The sequence below is a fragment of the Carcharodon carcharias genome, chromosome 8, assembly GCF_017639515.1.
Source record: "Carcharodon carcharias isolate sCarCar2 chromosome 8, sCarCar2.pri, whole genome shotgun sequence".
NCBI classification, from domain to species: Eukaryota; Metazoa; Chordata; class Chondrichthyes; order Lamniformes; family Lamnidae; genus Carcharodon; species Carcharodon carcharias.
This window is the reverse complement of record NC_054474.1, coordinates 31249403-31267410: the sequence shown is the minus strand read 5'-3', so window position 1 is coordinate 31267410 and position 18008 is coordinate 31249403. Positions and strand designations below refer to the sequence as shown.

Sequence of the window (18008 nt, the reverse complement as noted above, 5' to 3'; positions counted from 1 at the left end):
GGATGGAAATAAATTTAAATTTAAAAATTCCACCTAGAATTTTCCCTGATGGGTAAACCATGGGGGCGGGGTCATCTGCACCCTGTTTTTGTTTTTTGCCTCAACCTGTTCAGTTTTATTCTGATAATTATTAGTAAAAGTGGCCCCAGAAGCTGAAAACAGCGATTTTGGAGTTCAATAATCTCAGTTTTAAAACACACCTATCCTGTTTAATTAAACCTGTCAGGACTACAAATCCCAGAGCCCTATTCCAAAACAGTCTCCTCCCTTTAGTCCTTACTCACACGTAATATGTGCTAATCTTTAGCAAACGAGCGTTTGTTTCCGGAAATAACAGGTACTGCGGGATAGACAGGACTAGGAGGAAGAAGTCAGCGCAGGTCGAATCAGTCTTATGACAGCTTTGGTTAGCAGGGCAGTGCAAACGTAGAAAAGCGGGGGACACTGGAGTTTTTTTTTTCTCCTCTTCCTTTAGTACAGGTGAAGGGCGAATGGAACCAATTCTGAGCCAAGAGGTTGTGATTCAGTTTCTAGTGGAAGCTGGAGGTAAAGTCAGGAACTCGGAGCTGCTGCAGAACTTCAGGAATGAGTTGGCACAGAACGATGCGCAGAGAAAGCGAGAAGCCCGGGAGCTCTTCAAAAGGTTTATTAATAACGTGGCCGTGGTGCGCGAGGAGGAAGGAGTCAAGTTTGTGGTCTTGAAGAAAAAATTGCAGCACCTGATAGCCGCTCAGCCAACTCCCTCACCGGCTGCAGGGCGAGAGAAAGAGGAAGGAAATGTGGGGAAGACGTTAGGGAAGGTGGAGAGTTTGGGGAACTTGGTGGAAGCTGGCGAGGCCACGGGGGGCTTCCATGAGCCGGGGGCTCGACGGAATTCAGCCCCTTCTGCTCTGACAGCCGGTCATGTTGGAGCCCTGGGCGGCCTGCCAGCTCCTCTGGAAAACCGGAGAAACGCCGAGACCGAGGCTGTACCCCCTGCTGCAAAACACCACCACTCAGAGGCGCGGGAGTGGGAGAACTCGACTGAATCCCACAGCCTGCACCGTGCCAAGAGCGATAGCCTTGAACAGGTCATGGAGAATCAACATTTGAAATTGGATAATCTCCCCGGGGAACAACACGCTTCTGCTGATGAGGGTTTATCGGGGGAGGGTGCTCCAACCTCTGCATGCCCTGCCCCATCTGCACAAGTTCCAGGTGGGGGTAATGCTGAGCCTACCACTGATATTGTTCCTAAGCCTGACCACTTGGTTTCTCTTCCCCCTTCCCCCACCGATGACAGCAGTTCAAGCTTTGAACAAAAGATCGGAAACTATGAAGCCAAGTCCAGTGATGTTGGCACTCCAGGAGTTCCAAAGGCTACATCAACCCAAAAGCCCAAACCATATATGCACCCCCTTCGCCTGCCTCCAGACTCCAATAGGTATGGTAATTGCCACAACCACCATCAAGATAAGAAGAAGGGTTTGGAAGACGTTGTTCCATTCAAGAATGGGTGCCCGCTAGTTTCAGGTGACCAAGATGCCTCCAAGACATCTAAAATGAAAAGGAGCCAGCCAACAGAGATGGGTTCACCTCATTTAAAGAGAGCTTCTAAGTTTTTGAACTTGCCTGAAGATGCCCGTTTCTCTGATCAAGTCCCCCTGGATCCTATTGAGCACGAGTGGATTGTGAAAACGGCCTTGGGACACTGGACCCAAGTGTCAGGGCTGTTGCTGAAAGACAGTTATTTGGCGGAGAAGAAGGACTTCATGTCTGGCTTCACAGTTATCCACTGGGCAGCAAAATCTGGCAACAGTGAAATTATGTGTTGGATCATTGATACAGCTGAGGGACATGGCATTAAAATGGATATCAACTCCAAAGCATATGGTGGTTACACACCGCTACACATAGCTGCTATACATGGCAGAGAGAATATCATTGTTGAGCTGGTACAAAACTATGGAGCAAGAACAACTCTAAGGGATTACAGTGGCAAGAGGCCATACCATTACTTAAATAAGGATAATTCTGTCAAGGTGAGGCAGTTGTTAGGGGACCCAGAGCCTTTCATCAGTGAATCTATTCCTCATAAAAGGGGGTCAAAGGTGGCATCTTCCATCCTGAGCAGCACCAACACTCTCCTGGGTGCATTAGCTGATGATATGAGCTTTCAGGAGTTTTCCAAGTCATTGAAAAAAACAAGTAATCTAAGCAAGTTCTTTACTGCTCCAGTTGGGCACAAGAAAAGAGCTAAAATGCGCATGAACTTTACTTCACTTAATGAAGAAGAAGAAGAGCGAGAAGAAATTGTTCTGAAGCATCGACCTGTGACTGAAGTGTTCTTCTGACTTTAGTCATTTTTAACATGAATGCAATGGATCAATGGGGAGCTGCTTCTGGTGCTGTGTTAATAGGTGATCTTTGGGTGATTTGTGGGTCAAAATGTAATCTTATGCACTAACCAAGTTTAAAAATTATTATTATGCTGCTCTTTATGCATAATAAATAAGTAAATGATAATAAACTTTTTCATTTCTTGAAGCTTTTTATGGTCTATTTATTATCTGTACCGGCACTTCTGCTCTAACATTTTTACATGTATGTGTGGGACGTGCAGAATTCTGGTGTTATCGCAGAGAGGTCACATTGTAGTCCCCACCATTGCAGCCATGGCAGGGACCTGCAGTTTCCTAGCCCACTACCAGTATGGCCATAGCTTGGGGGTAGGGCTAGGGGGAGGGAGCGAGGGGCGGCATGTGTGGCATTCCTCCTGATTGCTCTTTTGTCCCAGTAGAACGCCTGCATATGTTCTGTTGTGGGTTCTCTGAAGGCCATAAATTTGGTCAGAATTTTATTCAATTCCGGAGTGATCTTGCAGCTGGCCTGTCATGCTTTGTGGGCATTTTTTTTGTTAAAACTTGAATGTTTAGCTGAATACTGACCTGGGTACCTTGCCCCAAAATCATTTGCAGCAACATTTACCTGTCAAGGTGCTTTGGTGGCATAGTGGTCAGGCACCCAGAATCTTTAAATGATTATGTTCCTGCAGTTTTTGGTTGGGAGGCCACAATGGTGAGCAGAAGTCTCCATGCCCTCACTCATCTCCTCTCACCCTGGCCCACTGCATTTTCATCACTCTGAAGGGTTTTGCGGAGCTTTTAGCCTCATATGCTTAAGGACCTTCAACTCAAGCCACGAAGAAATCCACACTGTAGATTTTTGTTTATTTGATTTTGGCGTGCACCCTTATCATTAGGGGCACAGTTGATTTACACAGGCTCAGGGAGCTTAGGTGCAAGTTGACAATAGCTCAAGCTTATGGATCCTAAGCATGCACAGAAGTAACTTCTGGCGTTTAACCAGATAAAACCCCCTTGCCACCTGCACAGAGCGCTTGTTGAGTGAGGAAAACCTGACCTATTAGATTATTGCTTTCATGTTGATTCTGAGCTGAGTGGCAATAATTCAGGTCCCTTTGATGAGTTAGTGCTGTGGATCAACTTGCTTGTGTTGAATTACTGAGTTCTCCAGAGGAGCATTGATTTAATTCAATTTTTCTATTGTAAACTGTTATTTGGAGGTACCTTAATCCCAAAGGTGGATATCTATTAGCCAATTGACAAATGGAAATTAGAAGTGGAGATTTTGCCCTTCTTAGTATGTACTGCTTTTGTGTCATACCAAATACTTTTTTTAATACTTCCCACTGTTTGTAGGTTTATCCATTGATATTTCAGCACAGTTTACTATGGTCGTTATTTCCCATGCCTTCAAAGTTAGCTTTGGTTTGTGACTATTGCTTCTCACTTTCAAACCTACTATCAAATTCAGTCATATTACCATCGTTATTTGAAAGATTCTCCCTTACTTGTCAGATTATTCATGAACGTTGGGTTTTCATTGCTGAATTGTATGTCTTATTCCCTTGTCATTTATAAAACTTCTAGAAATTGAAGAAAAACTAGAGGACAAATTTCAGAAGCTTTGTTCAAATAAAGTTCACTTGTTCTTTTTTAACTATATGGCTTTCATGTGAGAAAGAGCACTGTGGAGAGAAATCTTCAAATATGACAATGTTTATTATATATGTGTGGCAGCTTTATTTGAATCCAGTGAGAAAAGTGAACTTGTGTCTTTATATATAATTTATTTTTGAATGTTATTCGAGTGCAAACTGATCAGTACCTTTGAGTAAGTTTTTAATTTAAAAAATTACAACTACATTTCTAAATAAAAAAAAATTTACCTCAAAAAGTGAGAAGCTGGAAAATAGAGGAAGCACCTATGGTAACAAAGCAAAGCATAGACTTAATCATGTCATTGTAAAGTGTGAAGGGGGTTGAGAAATCAGTATTTTTAATGTACAGAGTTTATGGGGAAATGCTTGGTCTTTCATTGGTACGCAAATAAGAAAGCAAGAAATCTTGAAATTTTATAACTAATGGTAAGAATTCAATACTCCAAGGAATCCAGCCTGTGTTCTCTGTGCCACTGAACCTTAATATTGAACTAGTCAATCTCTCCTGGCATTGTACATGAGAGTTAAGACCAAGTATAGTCCTTGGGTGAAGACTCAGCATGTGTAGATATAATTAATTCCCATTTGAAATCATACATTCATCTATTCAAACATTGCTGCTCAATAGCTTTTGTTTAAAGTTAAAGGAATAATATTCCAATCAATACAGTTGACTGGTATGGATGCATCCTAGAAAATCAAGCTCAACAAAATATTTAGACAACACATTGACAGTTCGACTCACCAATTTACAGCTCTAGACAAAATATATAAACCAAATCCAGGCTTGCAAGTAAAAACTAACAAACGAACTAAAATACATGAACAACAATTTAATTGCTAAATTTAATCATGTTTATGTAAATGTTGAATTTATTGAACTTTTTGGTTAAACGCTCACTTTCAAAATCTGTTTCTGGAATTATTTCAGCAACCTGTGGGTATCCAGCGGTCAGATTGTGCAAGCACAGCATGATACACTTGTGACAAAATAAGAGACATTATGTGGCACACAGTATGTGACCTTTAACATGGACTTTTTCAATCACATGAGTGGGTATTTGATTATATTCCAGTAAAGCACTGTGGGATGCATTTTTTCTGCACTAAAGATGCCTTATAAATTTAAGAGATATTAGTTGTTGTACCAGATACTCCAGATTACTGAAGTTTTCAGCGAAATGCCAGCCGCATTCAAATTTAATATGTAATAGATGGGGTGCTTTTGGTTTAGTGTTTGACATATTTCAGAATCGCGGATTCTTTAGTTAAATCTACTAATGAAACTGATCTTTACACGAAGGAAAGGAATGTCACAGAACTCGTTTTTGGTTTCATATTTCTGGGTGTGCTCATATTACTCTGCCTGTACAAACAGTACCTACACATGACTGTGATCTGGAGGCCAGTTATTTTTTCTCTTTAGAGCTTGACATTTCCAGGATTTGCAGGTTTTTGTTCCTCTACTTCTCTTAAGGTGTTTTGCATCTTGATCTGTCCATAATATGTCTAAGAGAGCAACGAGGGATGACCAATAAAGGCAGCCACACTAATATTGCCCACACAAACAAATAATTTTTAAAAATCACCTGATTGGTTTAACCAATTCATTGAAATTGCATGTTTCACATCAAAGATTTTGTCCTCTGCTTATGGGACCACACTCAATTTTGACAAAGCAAAAATGCTGAATGGTTAAACGAAGAAAATGTCATGGCTCAATAAGAGAACATAACTCAATGACAGCGGAAAACAGCCAACAAGAACACCGTCAACCATCAGGCTCACGAGGGCACCAGAAGAAACTCTGAGGTCTGGGATGCCAGCAGAAGAAATTGGGGCTCAACATTGTTATTCATCCCCAGCTTCTCTTCCAAATAACCCCACTTAACTGTGCGTTGCTGAAAGTAGCAGCTCAGGCTGGGGCACCATTCCATCAGCTGCTCTTAGGCCAATCTTCCTGAATGAGACTTAATGATAACTATTAGACTCTGGGTGCCATCAGACTTTTCCTTTATTCATCATGGGAAATGGTGTCGCTGGTCAGGCCAGCATTTATTGCCCATCCCTAATTGCCCTTGAGAAGGTGGTGGTGAGCTGTCTTCTTGAGCCGCTGCAGTCCATGTGGTGTAGGTACACCCGCAGTGCTGTTAGGGAGTTCCAAGATTTTGACCCAACGACAGTGAAGAAATGGCGATATAATTCCAAGTCAGGATGGTGAGTAGCTTGGAGGGGAACTTCCAGGTGGTGGTGTTTTCCCATGTGTCTGCTGCCCTTGTCTTTCTAGATGGTAGAGGTCGTGGGTTTGGAAGATGCTGTCTAAGGAAGCTTGGTGAGTTCCTGCAGTGCATCCTGTAGATGGTACTCACTGCCACTACTGTGGGTCGGTGGTGGAAAGACTGAATGTGGATGTGCCAATTAAGCAGACTGCTTATTCCTGGATGGTGGTCAAGCTTCTTGATTGTTCCTGAAGCTTCACCCATCCAGGTAAGTAAAAGTCCTGACACACTGACTCCATGGGAATTGCCCAGGAAGTTTGGACTTCTGATGGGCATTTCCCCAGCTCTTGAGGATCCTCCAAAAAAGTCTCCAACTCTGAGTTAAGAGTCGGAGACTTAGGACATTTCTGACGTATTTACCTGAATAGTTACTCAAGAAATGTTAGACAGAAAAATCCTAACCTAACTCCTGGGTAACTATACAACTGTGCCCCCCAGCTCTCCCCCTCGACCCCTGACTATCCCCCTGATTCACCTCAACCCAGCCTGATGAGCTACTCTGAGTTCCCGACTCCCCTCCCTCGATCCGACCTGACTAGCCCCCACCACTAGACTCCCCGACACAATCTGACTAGCTTCCAATGACCCAACTACACTCCCTAATCCCCCCAACCTCCTGACTTCCCCTGTCCTGGCCTGACTTGCCCCCGATCTGACAACCCCTCTCAAACCAACCCAACTACCCCCCGATCCATCCGCCGCTGTACCCACCAGCCATCTACCCACCTACCGCCCTACCACCTCACCTATCTGGCACTCTATCTACCCACCACCTCACCCACCTACCCATTTACCTCACCCAGCTAGCCACCCACCCTACCCAGTCACTCGTCATCCACCACCCATTCGCTAACAATAACCCTGGACATTTAAACTTACCTTATGGCAGCTAGTGCCATAAAAAGGGGGCATAGCTACTGCGCTGATTCTCTTTGCTGCTCTCTGTGAGGATTCCTGTGCTGAGGAAGTTCTTGTGCATCATGGATCAAAAGTCGGAGCCTTTTCAATGTATGTGGGTAAATGAGTAGTTTTCTGTCTGGTCAGTGTTGGATACAGGGGTTCCGACTCCGATGAGAAGTTTTGGGCCATTGTTCTCATTTCTCAATGGATGAGACCAAACAGAATTTGTGAGCTTGATGACAAACAAGAATTTATCACCTTATGAATCGCAATGACCTGGTATTTGCTGCCACTCTTAAAGGTAAAATAGCAGCTAATAGCTGTTTTCTTAAAGGTAAAATGGCAGCCCACTTCCCAATTTATATTTCCTGATAACTGGTGCATTGCACATGGACAGAATTATTGGACCAATAAGACTACAATCAAAAAAAATATAATGGATTCTTTATAATAATATGAATCAAGAAAAATTATAAAACCAAAATCAGCCAGCCGTATTGGTCCTTTAGCTGTTCTCAATACACAAAGAAGTAGATCAACCTGGACTTCCAAGTTGCTAGATAAATTGGGTGGGATTGTGGTGGGAACTGAAAGAAATTGTCTTGACATCTTAAGTGGGATTACACCACTACCCATTCGTTCCCCAATCACCACATGCAAATGGCAGCAGGCAGCCAGGTCCCGCTGTGGAATTTTCTTCTCCCCACAACACTTATCCGTGATTTCCTGGACAACAATGTGAAAAGCCATAGTAAGGACCCAAGCATTACCCAATGGCAGGAGAAGGCCTTGAGCAACCCTTTCCTTTCTCCAGGTGGCTTTAAAGATTTAACTGCTAAAGACCTAGGTGAATGTTATTTCAGGTCGTAGGGGTGCTTCTGCTGTGATTCTCTGCCTTAGCACTGGCATCTCTCTTTTGTTAGCAGGAATCCTGCCAGGAGTTCACTGGGCCTATTTAATGGGCCCCAATGTATTTGGGCTGGATTCTGAACTATGGCCTCACCACAACTCTCCCACCAAAGAGGAGAATTCCCCTCCTAACCTTGCATACATCAACACCATCACTCTGTTGTGGGTGTGAATTTACTATGCATAGCCTGGTAAAGGCAGAAAATAATCCATCTCCAAATTACTGAAAGAATTGTTATAACATACACAGGTTGCACCTACTTAAAGGGCTTTTAGACATAGGGTGGAATTTTACACCGCCAGGATTTTACAGTCCCACTGAAGTCAATGGACTTTTGAATGGCTCATCGCATTTTATGGCCCTGCCAAAGCGTAAATTCTGCCCATAGTGATCAAAATCTTTCACATCTTTGTACAAATCACATCCCCAGGTTTGAAGGGAATTATAAGCAAAAGAAACTATGCAGTGGATTTCATAATAGTTGCTCTCTTGCACAGGCAGGCATGTCTGTAAAGGGGTATACCAAGTGTTCAAAGCAGACCTCCCAGTACACACTCGTTTTAAGATGAAACCGCGGGTGGTAGTATATAACAGCGGGATTTTACGATCCCGCCGAAGTCAATGGAGTTTAGAATGGCTTGCCACATTTTACGGCCGCATTCCCGGCGCGACGGGGGCGTAAAATTCCGGCTGATTACGGAAAAATCACAGACGCCCATGTATTTATGTCATTATTGTGTATTTCCTATCAGATTAAATAATAAGTTTGTAATATTTGCTTATACATTGACAAATGTTTTACTTTAGAACTTATTTGTTTCTTCCATTTATTCTTTTCACTGGTAAAATGAACCTTTCTTTTTCGTTTCCAAGCTGTTTTCTTTAATCCATTGCTTATTTTCAATTTCTTTGCTGTTAACTTAAATCACTTTTAAAAAACCTATGATTTGTGATTTTTGGCTGTCTCGCATAAATACAGGAAGCAAAGGATTGTTGGAGAACCAGGAATGGCCCAACGTCTTTATGAACAGCAAAAACTTCAGGCTGTATTAGTCTTAATAGGACTAATTCTTTTGCTTTCCATTTAAAGAAAGCATGAGTTGGATGCAGTTGTACCCAAAGCCAGATAGATAGAAACAAATAACCAATGTAGCAAAGTGGGGAGGGGGAAAAGGACAAAAGTGGAGAAAGAATAGAGAGATGAAAACTAGATTTTTTTAAAAATCAAGTGAAATTAGATTAAGAGGCAACAAAACAGAAAAGACAAATATGTTATTAAATGTTAACAGCACTGCAAGTTGGAGCATTGGTTCCATTTTTACAGAGGTGCCAGTGGAAACACATATCCACTCACAGTTAATAGCAGTGAAGTTAGGGAAGCCAAGGCTTCACAATGGAACTGAAATGGAGACTTACTCCTTCGTCCAGCGCAGCCTTTAATAAATAATTTGATCTCCTTATTTTTAGCTGTTTTGAATGAACGAAATATAAATGGTGGTGTGGCAGGGCACCATAGTTAATTTTAACTTCCAAAGCTTACTTTCTAGGACAAGGTTTTGCATCAAATTGCTTTGATACCGATGTGTTCTAATGTTGCCTCTTCCAGGTAATTTCCAATACATTAGCTGCTCCTGTATGCATGTGGGTCACTTTAATTAGCTATTTCATTAACGCTGCTGAGGAGATGAAATCTAACTTTGCACAAGTTCATAGTTACCACCATGGCATGAATTGCACAGTACACTCCAATCTCAACTGCTTAAGAATGAAGAATGTAGTCAACAAAATCTTTGAGTCAGATTATTTTTGTATCTCTGCTCCCTTTTTTCCTCTGCATATTCTCTTGATAAAGCACAGTAGCAGTTGTGCAAGAAAGTGATCCTCAATTACCTAAGAATGCAGCTTCAAGTGCCAAAGGATGACTCTCTCTCTGATTTACTTTCTCCCAGTGTTGGTCATAAGTACTGTATGTGCCTGTGCTTGCACAGGTATGTTTTTGTAGGTGTATTTTATGTTGTTCTGGGCTGTCCAAAACATACACCCAACTGTGGAGACAGAGGGCGGGAAGGTTTGGGATGAATTTACATCATCATTCTGTAGCAAAGTCCTTGAGGACGAACTTTTTTAATTATCAATATCATCAGCAAAACAAGTGGAAACACTAACACATTCCACAGGCTTTACCAACATGGTTTTCTTTTCCACTTAAACAGCAGCATTGCATGATCCCACAGCCTTGGGTCATTAAATAAAACAGCAAACATTTTATCACATCAGTTTTACGGGTCTGCATTTTATCTTCAAACAGAAATATACATATATTAAATCACAAATCATTGGTGAAGAGCAAAGATAGCCCAGTAAGGTCCCTTTCTGTCAGTCTAGAGATTAAACTGATACACTTTTATTTTAAACATGGGGAAATACCAACTCATATGCTGTCTATCCCAAAAACGATTTTGGGAGTGATGATTTATCATTTCAAAGTCTTGTCATTTTCTGAGCAGTTTTTTTTCATTCTCTCCCCTCTTGAAGGCTCTCATTGCTGGATATAGTTCTAGAAGTGAAAATTGTCCTGTGATTTCTTGTTCAAGTGGACATTATTAATGTACAAAACGTGACAGTATTTTGCAAATTATTCAGCATGGGGCGGGGTGGGCATTATTGCTGAACCCGACCTTGTCCTCACTTTGACATTTCCACACACAAGTGAAGTTTTTTTTTGACTTTATGCGATAGTGCAAAGTAGGTGATAACAAATTGCCAGCTGATTCACTATGACCTGTTTTACACTATTGCACAAAGTCAAAATTATCCTCAAGCATTTACAGCAGGGCTTGCTGTATATCAGGCAGGAGTGGAAACTGTTAGTCACATTACTTTCTGTAAATCAAGGACCGAAGGCTCCCAATATTACCCTAGCTGAAAGTACCTAACTTGGGGATTGAATATTGTCCTTATAGATTAACTGCTCAGTGACTAAACTCAATGAGACTTTAGGAGAAATCCTCAGCATTCATTTCTTGTAAAACTGGTTAGTAGCAGCAATTGGCATGTACAATTTCTGGCTAGAAATTAGAAACTTTTTACAGATTAATTGGTAAATGTATTGAAATGTTGCCATGCAGCTAAAAAGCAGATTTAATCATCAACTGTGTTAACTCCTCTCAGCTACGATGACAGCAACTGACTGAATGAGGGAACAAAAAATTCATCTCTTGATTGCCATCCCTGGTGCTCTGTGATGAACTGTATTGCCTTGCTGCAGAATAAACCCAACTCCACTGAGGTAAACATAAAGGAGTAAACAAAAACTGAATTACCTGGAAAAACTCAGCAGGTCTGGCAGCATCGGCGGAGAAGAACAAAGTTGACGTTTCGAATCCTCATGACCCTTCAACAAAACTGTTGAAGTTCTGTTGAAGGGTCATGAGGACTCGAAACGTCAACTTTGTTCTTCTCCGCTGATGCTGCCAGACCTGCTGAGTTTTTCCAGGTAATTCTGTTTTTGTTTTGGATTTCCAGCATCCGCAGTTTTTTTTGTTTTTATAAACATAAAGCAGTGTTTGGGATCACTTTTCCTTGAGAATCCACAGGCAATGTGTAGCCAGTAATACTAAACTGTAAGAAGTAAATTTTAAAAAGCATACCTGCTTACAATAACTATTTTGTATATCTTAATTGTACTTTCTTCACGTCTGTAAAGAATGCTCACTTAGATGAGGTGCTAGAATATGGCCACTGTTTGTGAAACTATATCCCACTGCCTTCAGGAGAGAATAGGAGAACTTGTGGAGGGAAGAAAGAGTGAAAAAAATACAAATAAATTATACGTCACAATTATATTGTAAGTAGATTACATTCTGTTTTGTTATTTAATTGTTATAGTTCACTATTTTTTGGCTTCACGTTGCCTGTGGATTCTCAAGGACCAGTGATATCAAATATTGCTTTATGTTTCTCATATTGGAGACGAGTTTATTGTGCAGCAGGACAATGGTAGATAACATTGGACTCTGCATGGCATTCAATGTTCAAGCATGTATTGAAGCAATTTTGGAAAAAATTATTCTGCAGCTAATGATGTATTTGAGTGCCATGGACTGAAGGAATGTTGTATCAACATGCTAAACCAATGAGCTGGATTTTACGCTCTTCTGTTGGTGGGTTTGAAGACAGGGGATACAAAAATAATCAATCCCATTGCCAACACACCCAACCCCGCATGTCTGTAATTTTACAGGGCAGCCCACCATTCTTTGGGACCTATCAAAGCCCTTAAGTGGCCAATTAATGGCCATTTAAGGGCCTCATCCTGTTGCCACTGGTATTTTATCTGCCACAGGGGAAGGCCTATGCCATGCAGGAAGCCGGACAGCTTTAGCTGGGCCAATCAGAGACACCTCCCACCCCACCTCCCAGGGCAACCCCCGTTGAACCCTTCTTTGACCTCCTGAACCAATCCTTCCATGAGTTCACTAATGCCAAATTTATCTGGTCTTCATGGTGTGGTGGGACTGCTTATAATCCCAGCAGTGGCTACTGGTCCTACATGGGCAGCCACCAGGATCATTGGCAGGCACACCCCTCAACTTCTCAGCCAAGGAAGTGGCAGGAACCGCAGCGCCCATAAAATCCAGCCTAAGAAGCTACTTGTTTCATTCGTTGTGCTGGATTTTCACTACCAAGGTGAATAGCTAGAGTCAACAGGCCTGCTTAAGAGCCAGTTTTCACTCTGGGGAGGTGAGGGTGTAATAGAGACCTGCCTGCTGACCCCCTGAAAGCACATCGCAGAAGGCCACAATGGAGGGGGAGTGCCGGAGCGGGCAAGTTACAAGGCCCGCCTCAGTTCTCTAGGACTTCTTCCCAGTTATTTTAGAAGCTGTTTACCCTCACCCCCACCAACCTCCCATAGCCTTTCTATGCCAGCTCATGCCCTCCCACCCAACACCCCATGGCCCTCATACGCCTATAGCCGTTCATCCAATATCTGCTATCGGCAGACTTCAGGACCATTTGGAGATTTAAAAATAAATCTAATAACTCTCTTACTCATACAGACTTGATGGTGAAAAAAACTCCCATTCATGAAACCCATTCAGAAGTTTTTAGATGCCCTGATGTGTTCAATCTATTATAAAACCAAACCAATTTCTATTCAGTGCCCACATTGAAGACAGCTAATTGTTTAATAGTATCTTTGAACTGCCAATCAAACTGTGAACTCAGTCCCCCTGCTGAGACAATGCTTTTGTAGTTTTTGAAACTCAGCGAAGTATTGAAAAAGACCTCAGCTGTTGTGACAGTCCTGGAGATCTCTGTTGAAATTGTGGAACAGATGGTCATGGTTTTTTTCCAATCTACACCAGATGGCTGTCAATCAAAGCATTCCGGCAGACTTTTTTTTCACTCTGACAGCTTCAGCCTGCTTTTTTTCATAGTTTAAAGAGTAAGGGATTTAAAAATGCAGATCATGTCACATAAACAGATTATATTCACCCTTCACAAGAGTTTACATCTACTCCCACGCTGTAGCTTAAGGCTCTTGGAATAGCCAAAATGGGGTCTGTTTAAACTTAGCACTAATTTCAAATAGCCCTGCTGAGTTCACATTTCCCACCTCTGCGATTCATGCCACGCTCCTTTCCCTGTGACAGCAAAAATGGGATGTCAGAAATAGCGATAGAACGTCCACATTCACGTCCAACCTGCCATTTTTAAAGGCCTCTGGAGTCAGCCTGACTTCCCAAAAATCTGGTCCATTGTCTTTGAAATACACCTTCCACTGGCTGACAAACAAAGCTGTGTTCATTAAAGGGGCGCAGACTTTTTCAAATAATAAATGCCTTTTCTTTTTACTTGTTTGCACAAGAAAAGTATCTTTTGTCAGAAAGTATCACAACTTGAAAAATATCACACTATGACATGCCAAAAATGGTGAATGGTCTTTCAGCCCTTGTTGTTGAGAAGGAGAGAGAAAACCTTTAAGGAGACATTACTTTGAGATGAAATATATGGATGCAAAATGTACTTTTACATAAATATTACAGTGTACAAAATGTAATTTATGATAGAATGTTCATTCAGTTTTAGGAGGTAATGCAAGAACAATAATTACTATATACAACTTTTTTTACATTGATGAAAAGAATAATAGATATCCAGAAGTAATTACAAGCCAATAAATTGACTGATGAGAGCAAAACTAAAACAGTTTGCAACCTTTATCAAAACTCCGAAATGAGATTACAGCTTTAAAATCACAGTGTTTAACAATTTGAACCACATGAGGATGTTTGATATATCCTTTAAATTAAATCATTTGGATTTGGGTGTGCACAGCACACTTTCAAAATTTGTTTCTGATATGTAACTTGGAGTGTAGTAAAGACCGAGGAAGATAATAATCGACTTCAAAGGAACATAGACAAGCTGTTGAAATGGGCGGACACACGGAGATGAAAAACAACATAGTACAGATTGATGTGATACACTTTGTTCGGAAGAATGAGGAGAGACAATATATACAAAGATTTCTGTCAAGAACCCAGCCATCTCCTCCCTTGCCTCCATCAGTACTCTGGGGTAGATCCCATCCGGCCCTGGGGACTTATCCACCTTAATATTTTTCAAGACGCCTAACAGCTCCTCTTTTTTGATCTCAACGTGATCCAGGCTATCTACACACTCTTCCCTAGACAAATCAACTGCTAAGTCCTTCTCTTTGGTGAATACTGATGAGAAGTATTCATTTAGTATCTCTCCCATTTCTTTTGGCTCCACACACAGATTCCCAACTCTGTCCCTGAGTGGGCCTACCCTTTCCCTGGCTACCCTCTTGCTTTTTACATATGATGCTCAATGAAATTATGTGCAGGAAGAGAGAGACTGGGTGGGGAGGTGGGGGGGGTGGTGTGGTAAAAAACTTTAAAGGCAGCAGGACAAGGCAATCAATAAATGTAGAGGGGATTCTGGGCTCTATAAATAGATTTAAAGAGTACAAAAGTTGGAAAGTTATGTTAAATGTATATAAAACAGCAGTTCGGCCCGATTGGCGCATTGTATCCAATTCTGGGCACCACTGTTTCAGAAGGATGGAGAGCGTACAGAACAGTTTTGCTGGAATGATTCCAAAGATGAAGGATTGATGTTACATGGGTAGATGTGAAGCTAGAGACGTTCTCCTTAGAGCAGGGAAGGCTAAGAGGAGATATGTTAGAGGTGTTCAAAATCATAAAGCATTTAAATAGTTTTAAGGTGATTGGCAAAAGAAGCAGTGATGACATGAGGAAAAATTTGTTTGCACAATGAGTAGTTAGGATTTGGAATGCACTGCCTGATAACACGGCAGATACAGATTCAATGGTAGCCCTCAGAAGGATATATACTGGAAGCAGAAAAAAAAATGTAGGGATATGGGGAAAATATAGGAAAGTGGGTCTAACTGAATTGCTTTTTGATAGAGCTGACAAAGACATGTTAGGCTGAATAGCCTCCTTCTATGCTGTACTGTTCTATGATTCTGTGATCTTACAAACAGATTAGATTTCTGTGGTCTGCAGGATCTCATGTTCATACCCCATAGCCACAGCAACAAATGAATATAGAGATGTAGAGCAGCACAAAGACTTAAGGGGTTTGGATACACAAATGGGGCAAAGTTTATAATGCTGAAAAAGCCCATGAGATTCTAGGTCTTATTAATAGGCACATACAGGTAGAAAGCGGTCATGATTTTCAAATGGTAAACAGCAGCAAGACCGACCAATTTTGAGGTGCAACATCATTTGTCTGATCGGCACTGCCATATTAGTAAATGGAGCTTTGTAGGCATTCCCCACAACTAGCAAAAACAGGCATTCAACCTCCTATTTGTGAAATTCATTGAAATGAGACCTGCAGATAAATGTTGGGCCAGTTTGGGGCATCCTTGTTGACATATGAGTTGCTTGTGCAGCCCTGTTTCTGGTGCCAAAAAGAGGCCCAGACAATTTTTTAGCACATAGAACACAAAAGCAAAGAGGTAATGCTTAAGTTAAACAAATCATTGTTTAGGCTGCAGTTAGTGTATTATGTCCCATTTTGGAGGCCTTACTTTACCAAAGATGCCAAGGCTAGGAAGAGTGTGCCAAAGAGATTCACTGAGACAATAACTAGGATGAAAGACTTCAGTTATAAGGGCAGATTAGAGATATCACAGCTCTTTTAAGTTAGAAGAAAGAGCTGTTCAAAATCATGAAGAGTTTTGATAAGATACACTGGGAAAAATTGTGGAATTATTTTTCCACCTGAACTGTTTTCGGGCACATAGGACACTGGTGAGTGTGAATTGCAAGCCTATATTTCAAGTGTGGGTTTTTTCAATTTTCGGGCCTCATTTAATTTTGGCCACTCCACTCCAAAGAGGATGCAGGGCACTTACCAGCAGGGAAAGTGATGGGTAGGGTCTTTCAGGCAGAAAGGAGAGAGTCCAGAGCAGGAGAGGCCAAGGTTTTCCTTGTGGCAATGTAGCCATTCTCTCCAAGACTCAAAAAGGAAATAAGCTGATTTAGACATTTATCCCACAATTAACTGTGGGATCCAATTGGTCAAAAGATGAAAAGGAAACAAGTGAAGGGATGCGGCAGAGTGGTGGTTGAACTTTAACATGTGCTTACTCCGGCTATTGATTAGTCTAGTAGTGGGGTACAGGAGTGAAGATGTTTGTGGTCAGACTACTTGATGAAAGAAAGGCACTTCCCCCAGCAAAAGAAAAACATTGGAAGGTTGGCCACAGCTGTAGCACTTTCAAACTGGTTATAAAACAGCCTTACCATCTCTGGGCTAAGTGAATGATAAAGGGAAGGACCATCCAAAAAGTTATCATATTATAAAAAATGAATAAGAAAGTACACATCAGCTGGTGAAGAATTCAAAGGGCAATGAAATATTGTACAGACTGACAATAAAGCTTATTAACATTTAATAGGTGCGATTGTCGATTAAAGGGAGAAGTATTGCCACTTTGGCGGGAAATCAACCTAAAAGAGTCAGGCATCAAGATGTAGTCATGTATGAGCATTGCAGAGGCATGTTGTAATGAACTTAATATTTTTGCAATGAAAACAGCACCATACGATTACAAGTGATTTTGGCCCAGATTTTGCAGTGGTAATGGTGGCATTCGCTGTATTTACTCCTCTGAAACGGACAGCAACTTCTGGAGTCTGCACATGAGAAGTTAAACATGGAGATCCAGAAGTTACTGTCTGTGATCCTACGCTTCTCCAGAGGCATGCTGCTGAAGTCCCCGCAGAATGCAATTGGTTCAAAATCATGAACTGGTTAGAGCTTTGCTTTTTACACTATTAGTTGTTGCTGTAAAACCCTTGAAAAAGTTAACCTTGTTGAATGGGATGTGACTGAGTTTTTAACAGCATATTAAGTTTATAATTATTGCTAAGCAAGCTCTCTGGCACTAAAAAGTGAGTTATATGAGTGGACTATTACATTTCTCCATTATGACAAAATTCCACATTTTTAAATCATTTTTAAAAATTAGTTCATGACATTTCTACTTTAATACATGTGTATGTCAAAATTTTTAATTTAGTCTGTAAAATGATAGTAAAAATTGAAGGATAATCAGTGCTTTTGACTTCCTAGTTTGCTGTCTGTGAGAATTCGCTAACATGATTGGATGCTTACCCTACTTTATGACATCAGCAGTGTTGACACCTGGAGACGCCCTTAACTTGGCACTAGATGCAAATTAACATTGAGGAAGGTGAAATCCATGATACAGAAATCACTAGATCTTTGTGGACACCCTTCTTCGAGGTCAGCAACAAGTACCATCACTTCACCACTGGCTGCAAAATCCAGGCCCTTGTTATCAATTTAAACAAAAACTTCCAGTTAATTATCTATGAGCAAC

At 41.3% G+C, this 18008-nt stretch overlaps 1 protein-coding gene across 1 annotated transcript; it reads left to right on the top strand.

Annotated features, from left to right (window-relative positions):
* Positions 1 to 360: 360 nt before the first annotated feature.
* sowahab (sosondowah ankyrin repeat domain family member Ab) lies at positions 361 to 2523 on the top strand. Its single transcript, XM_041193877.1, has one exon. The coding sequence runs from the start codon at positions 492 to 494 to the stop codon at positions 2331 to 2333; it is 1842 nt and encodes a 613-aa protein (XP_041049811.1). The 5' UTR covers positions 361 to 491; the 3' UTR covers positions 2334 to 2523.
* Positions 2524 to 18008: the final 15485 nt, after the last annotated feature.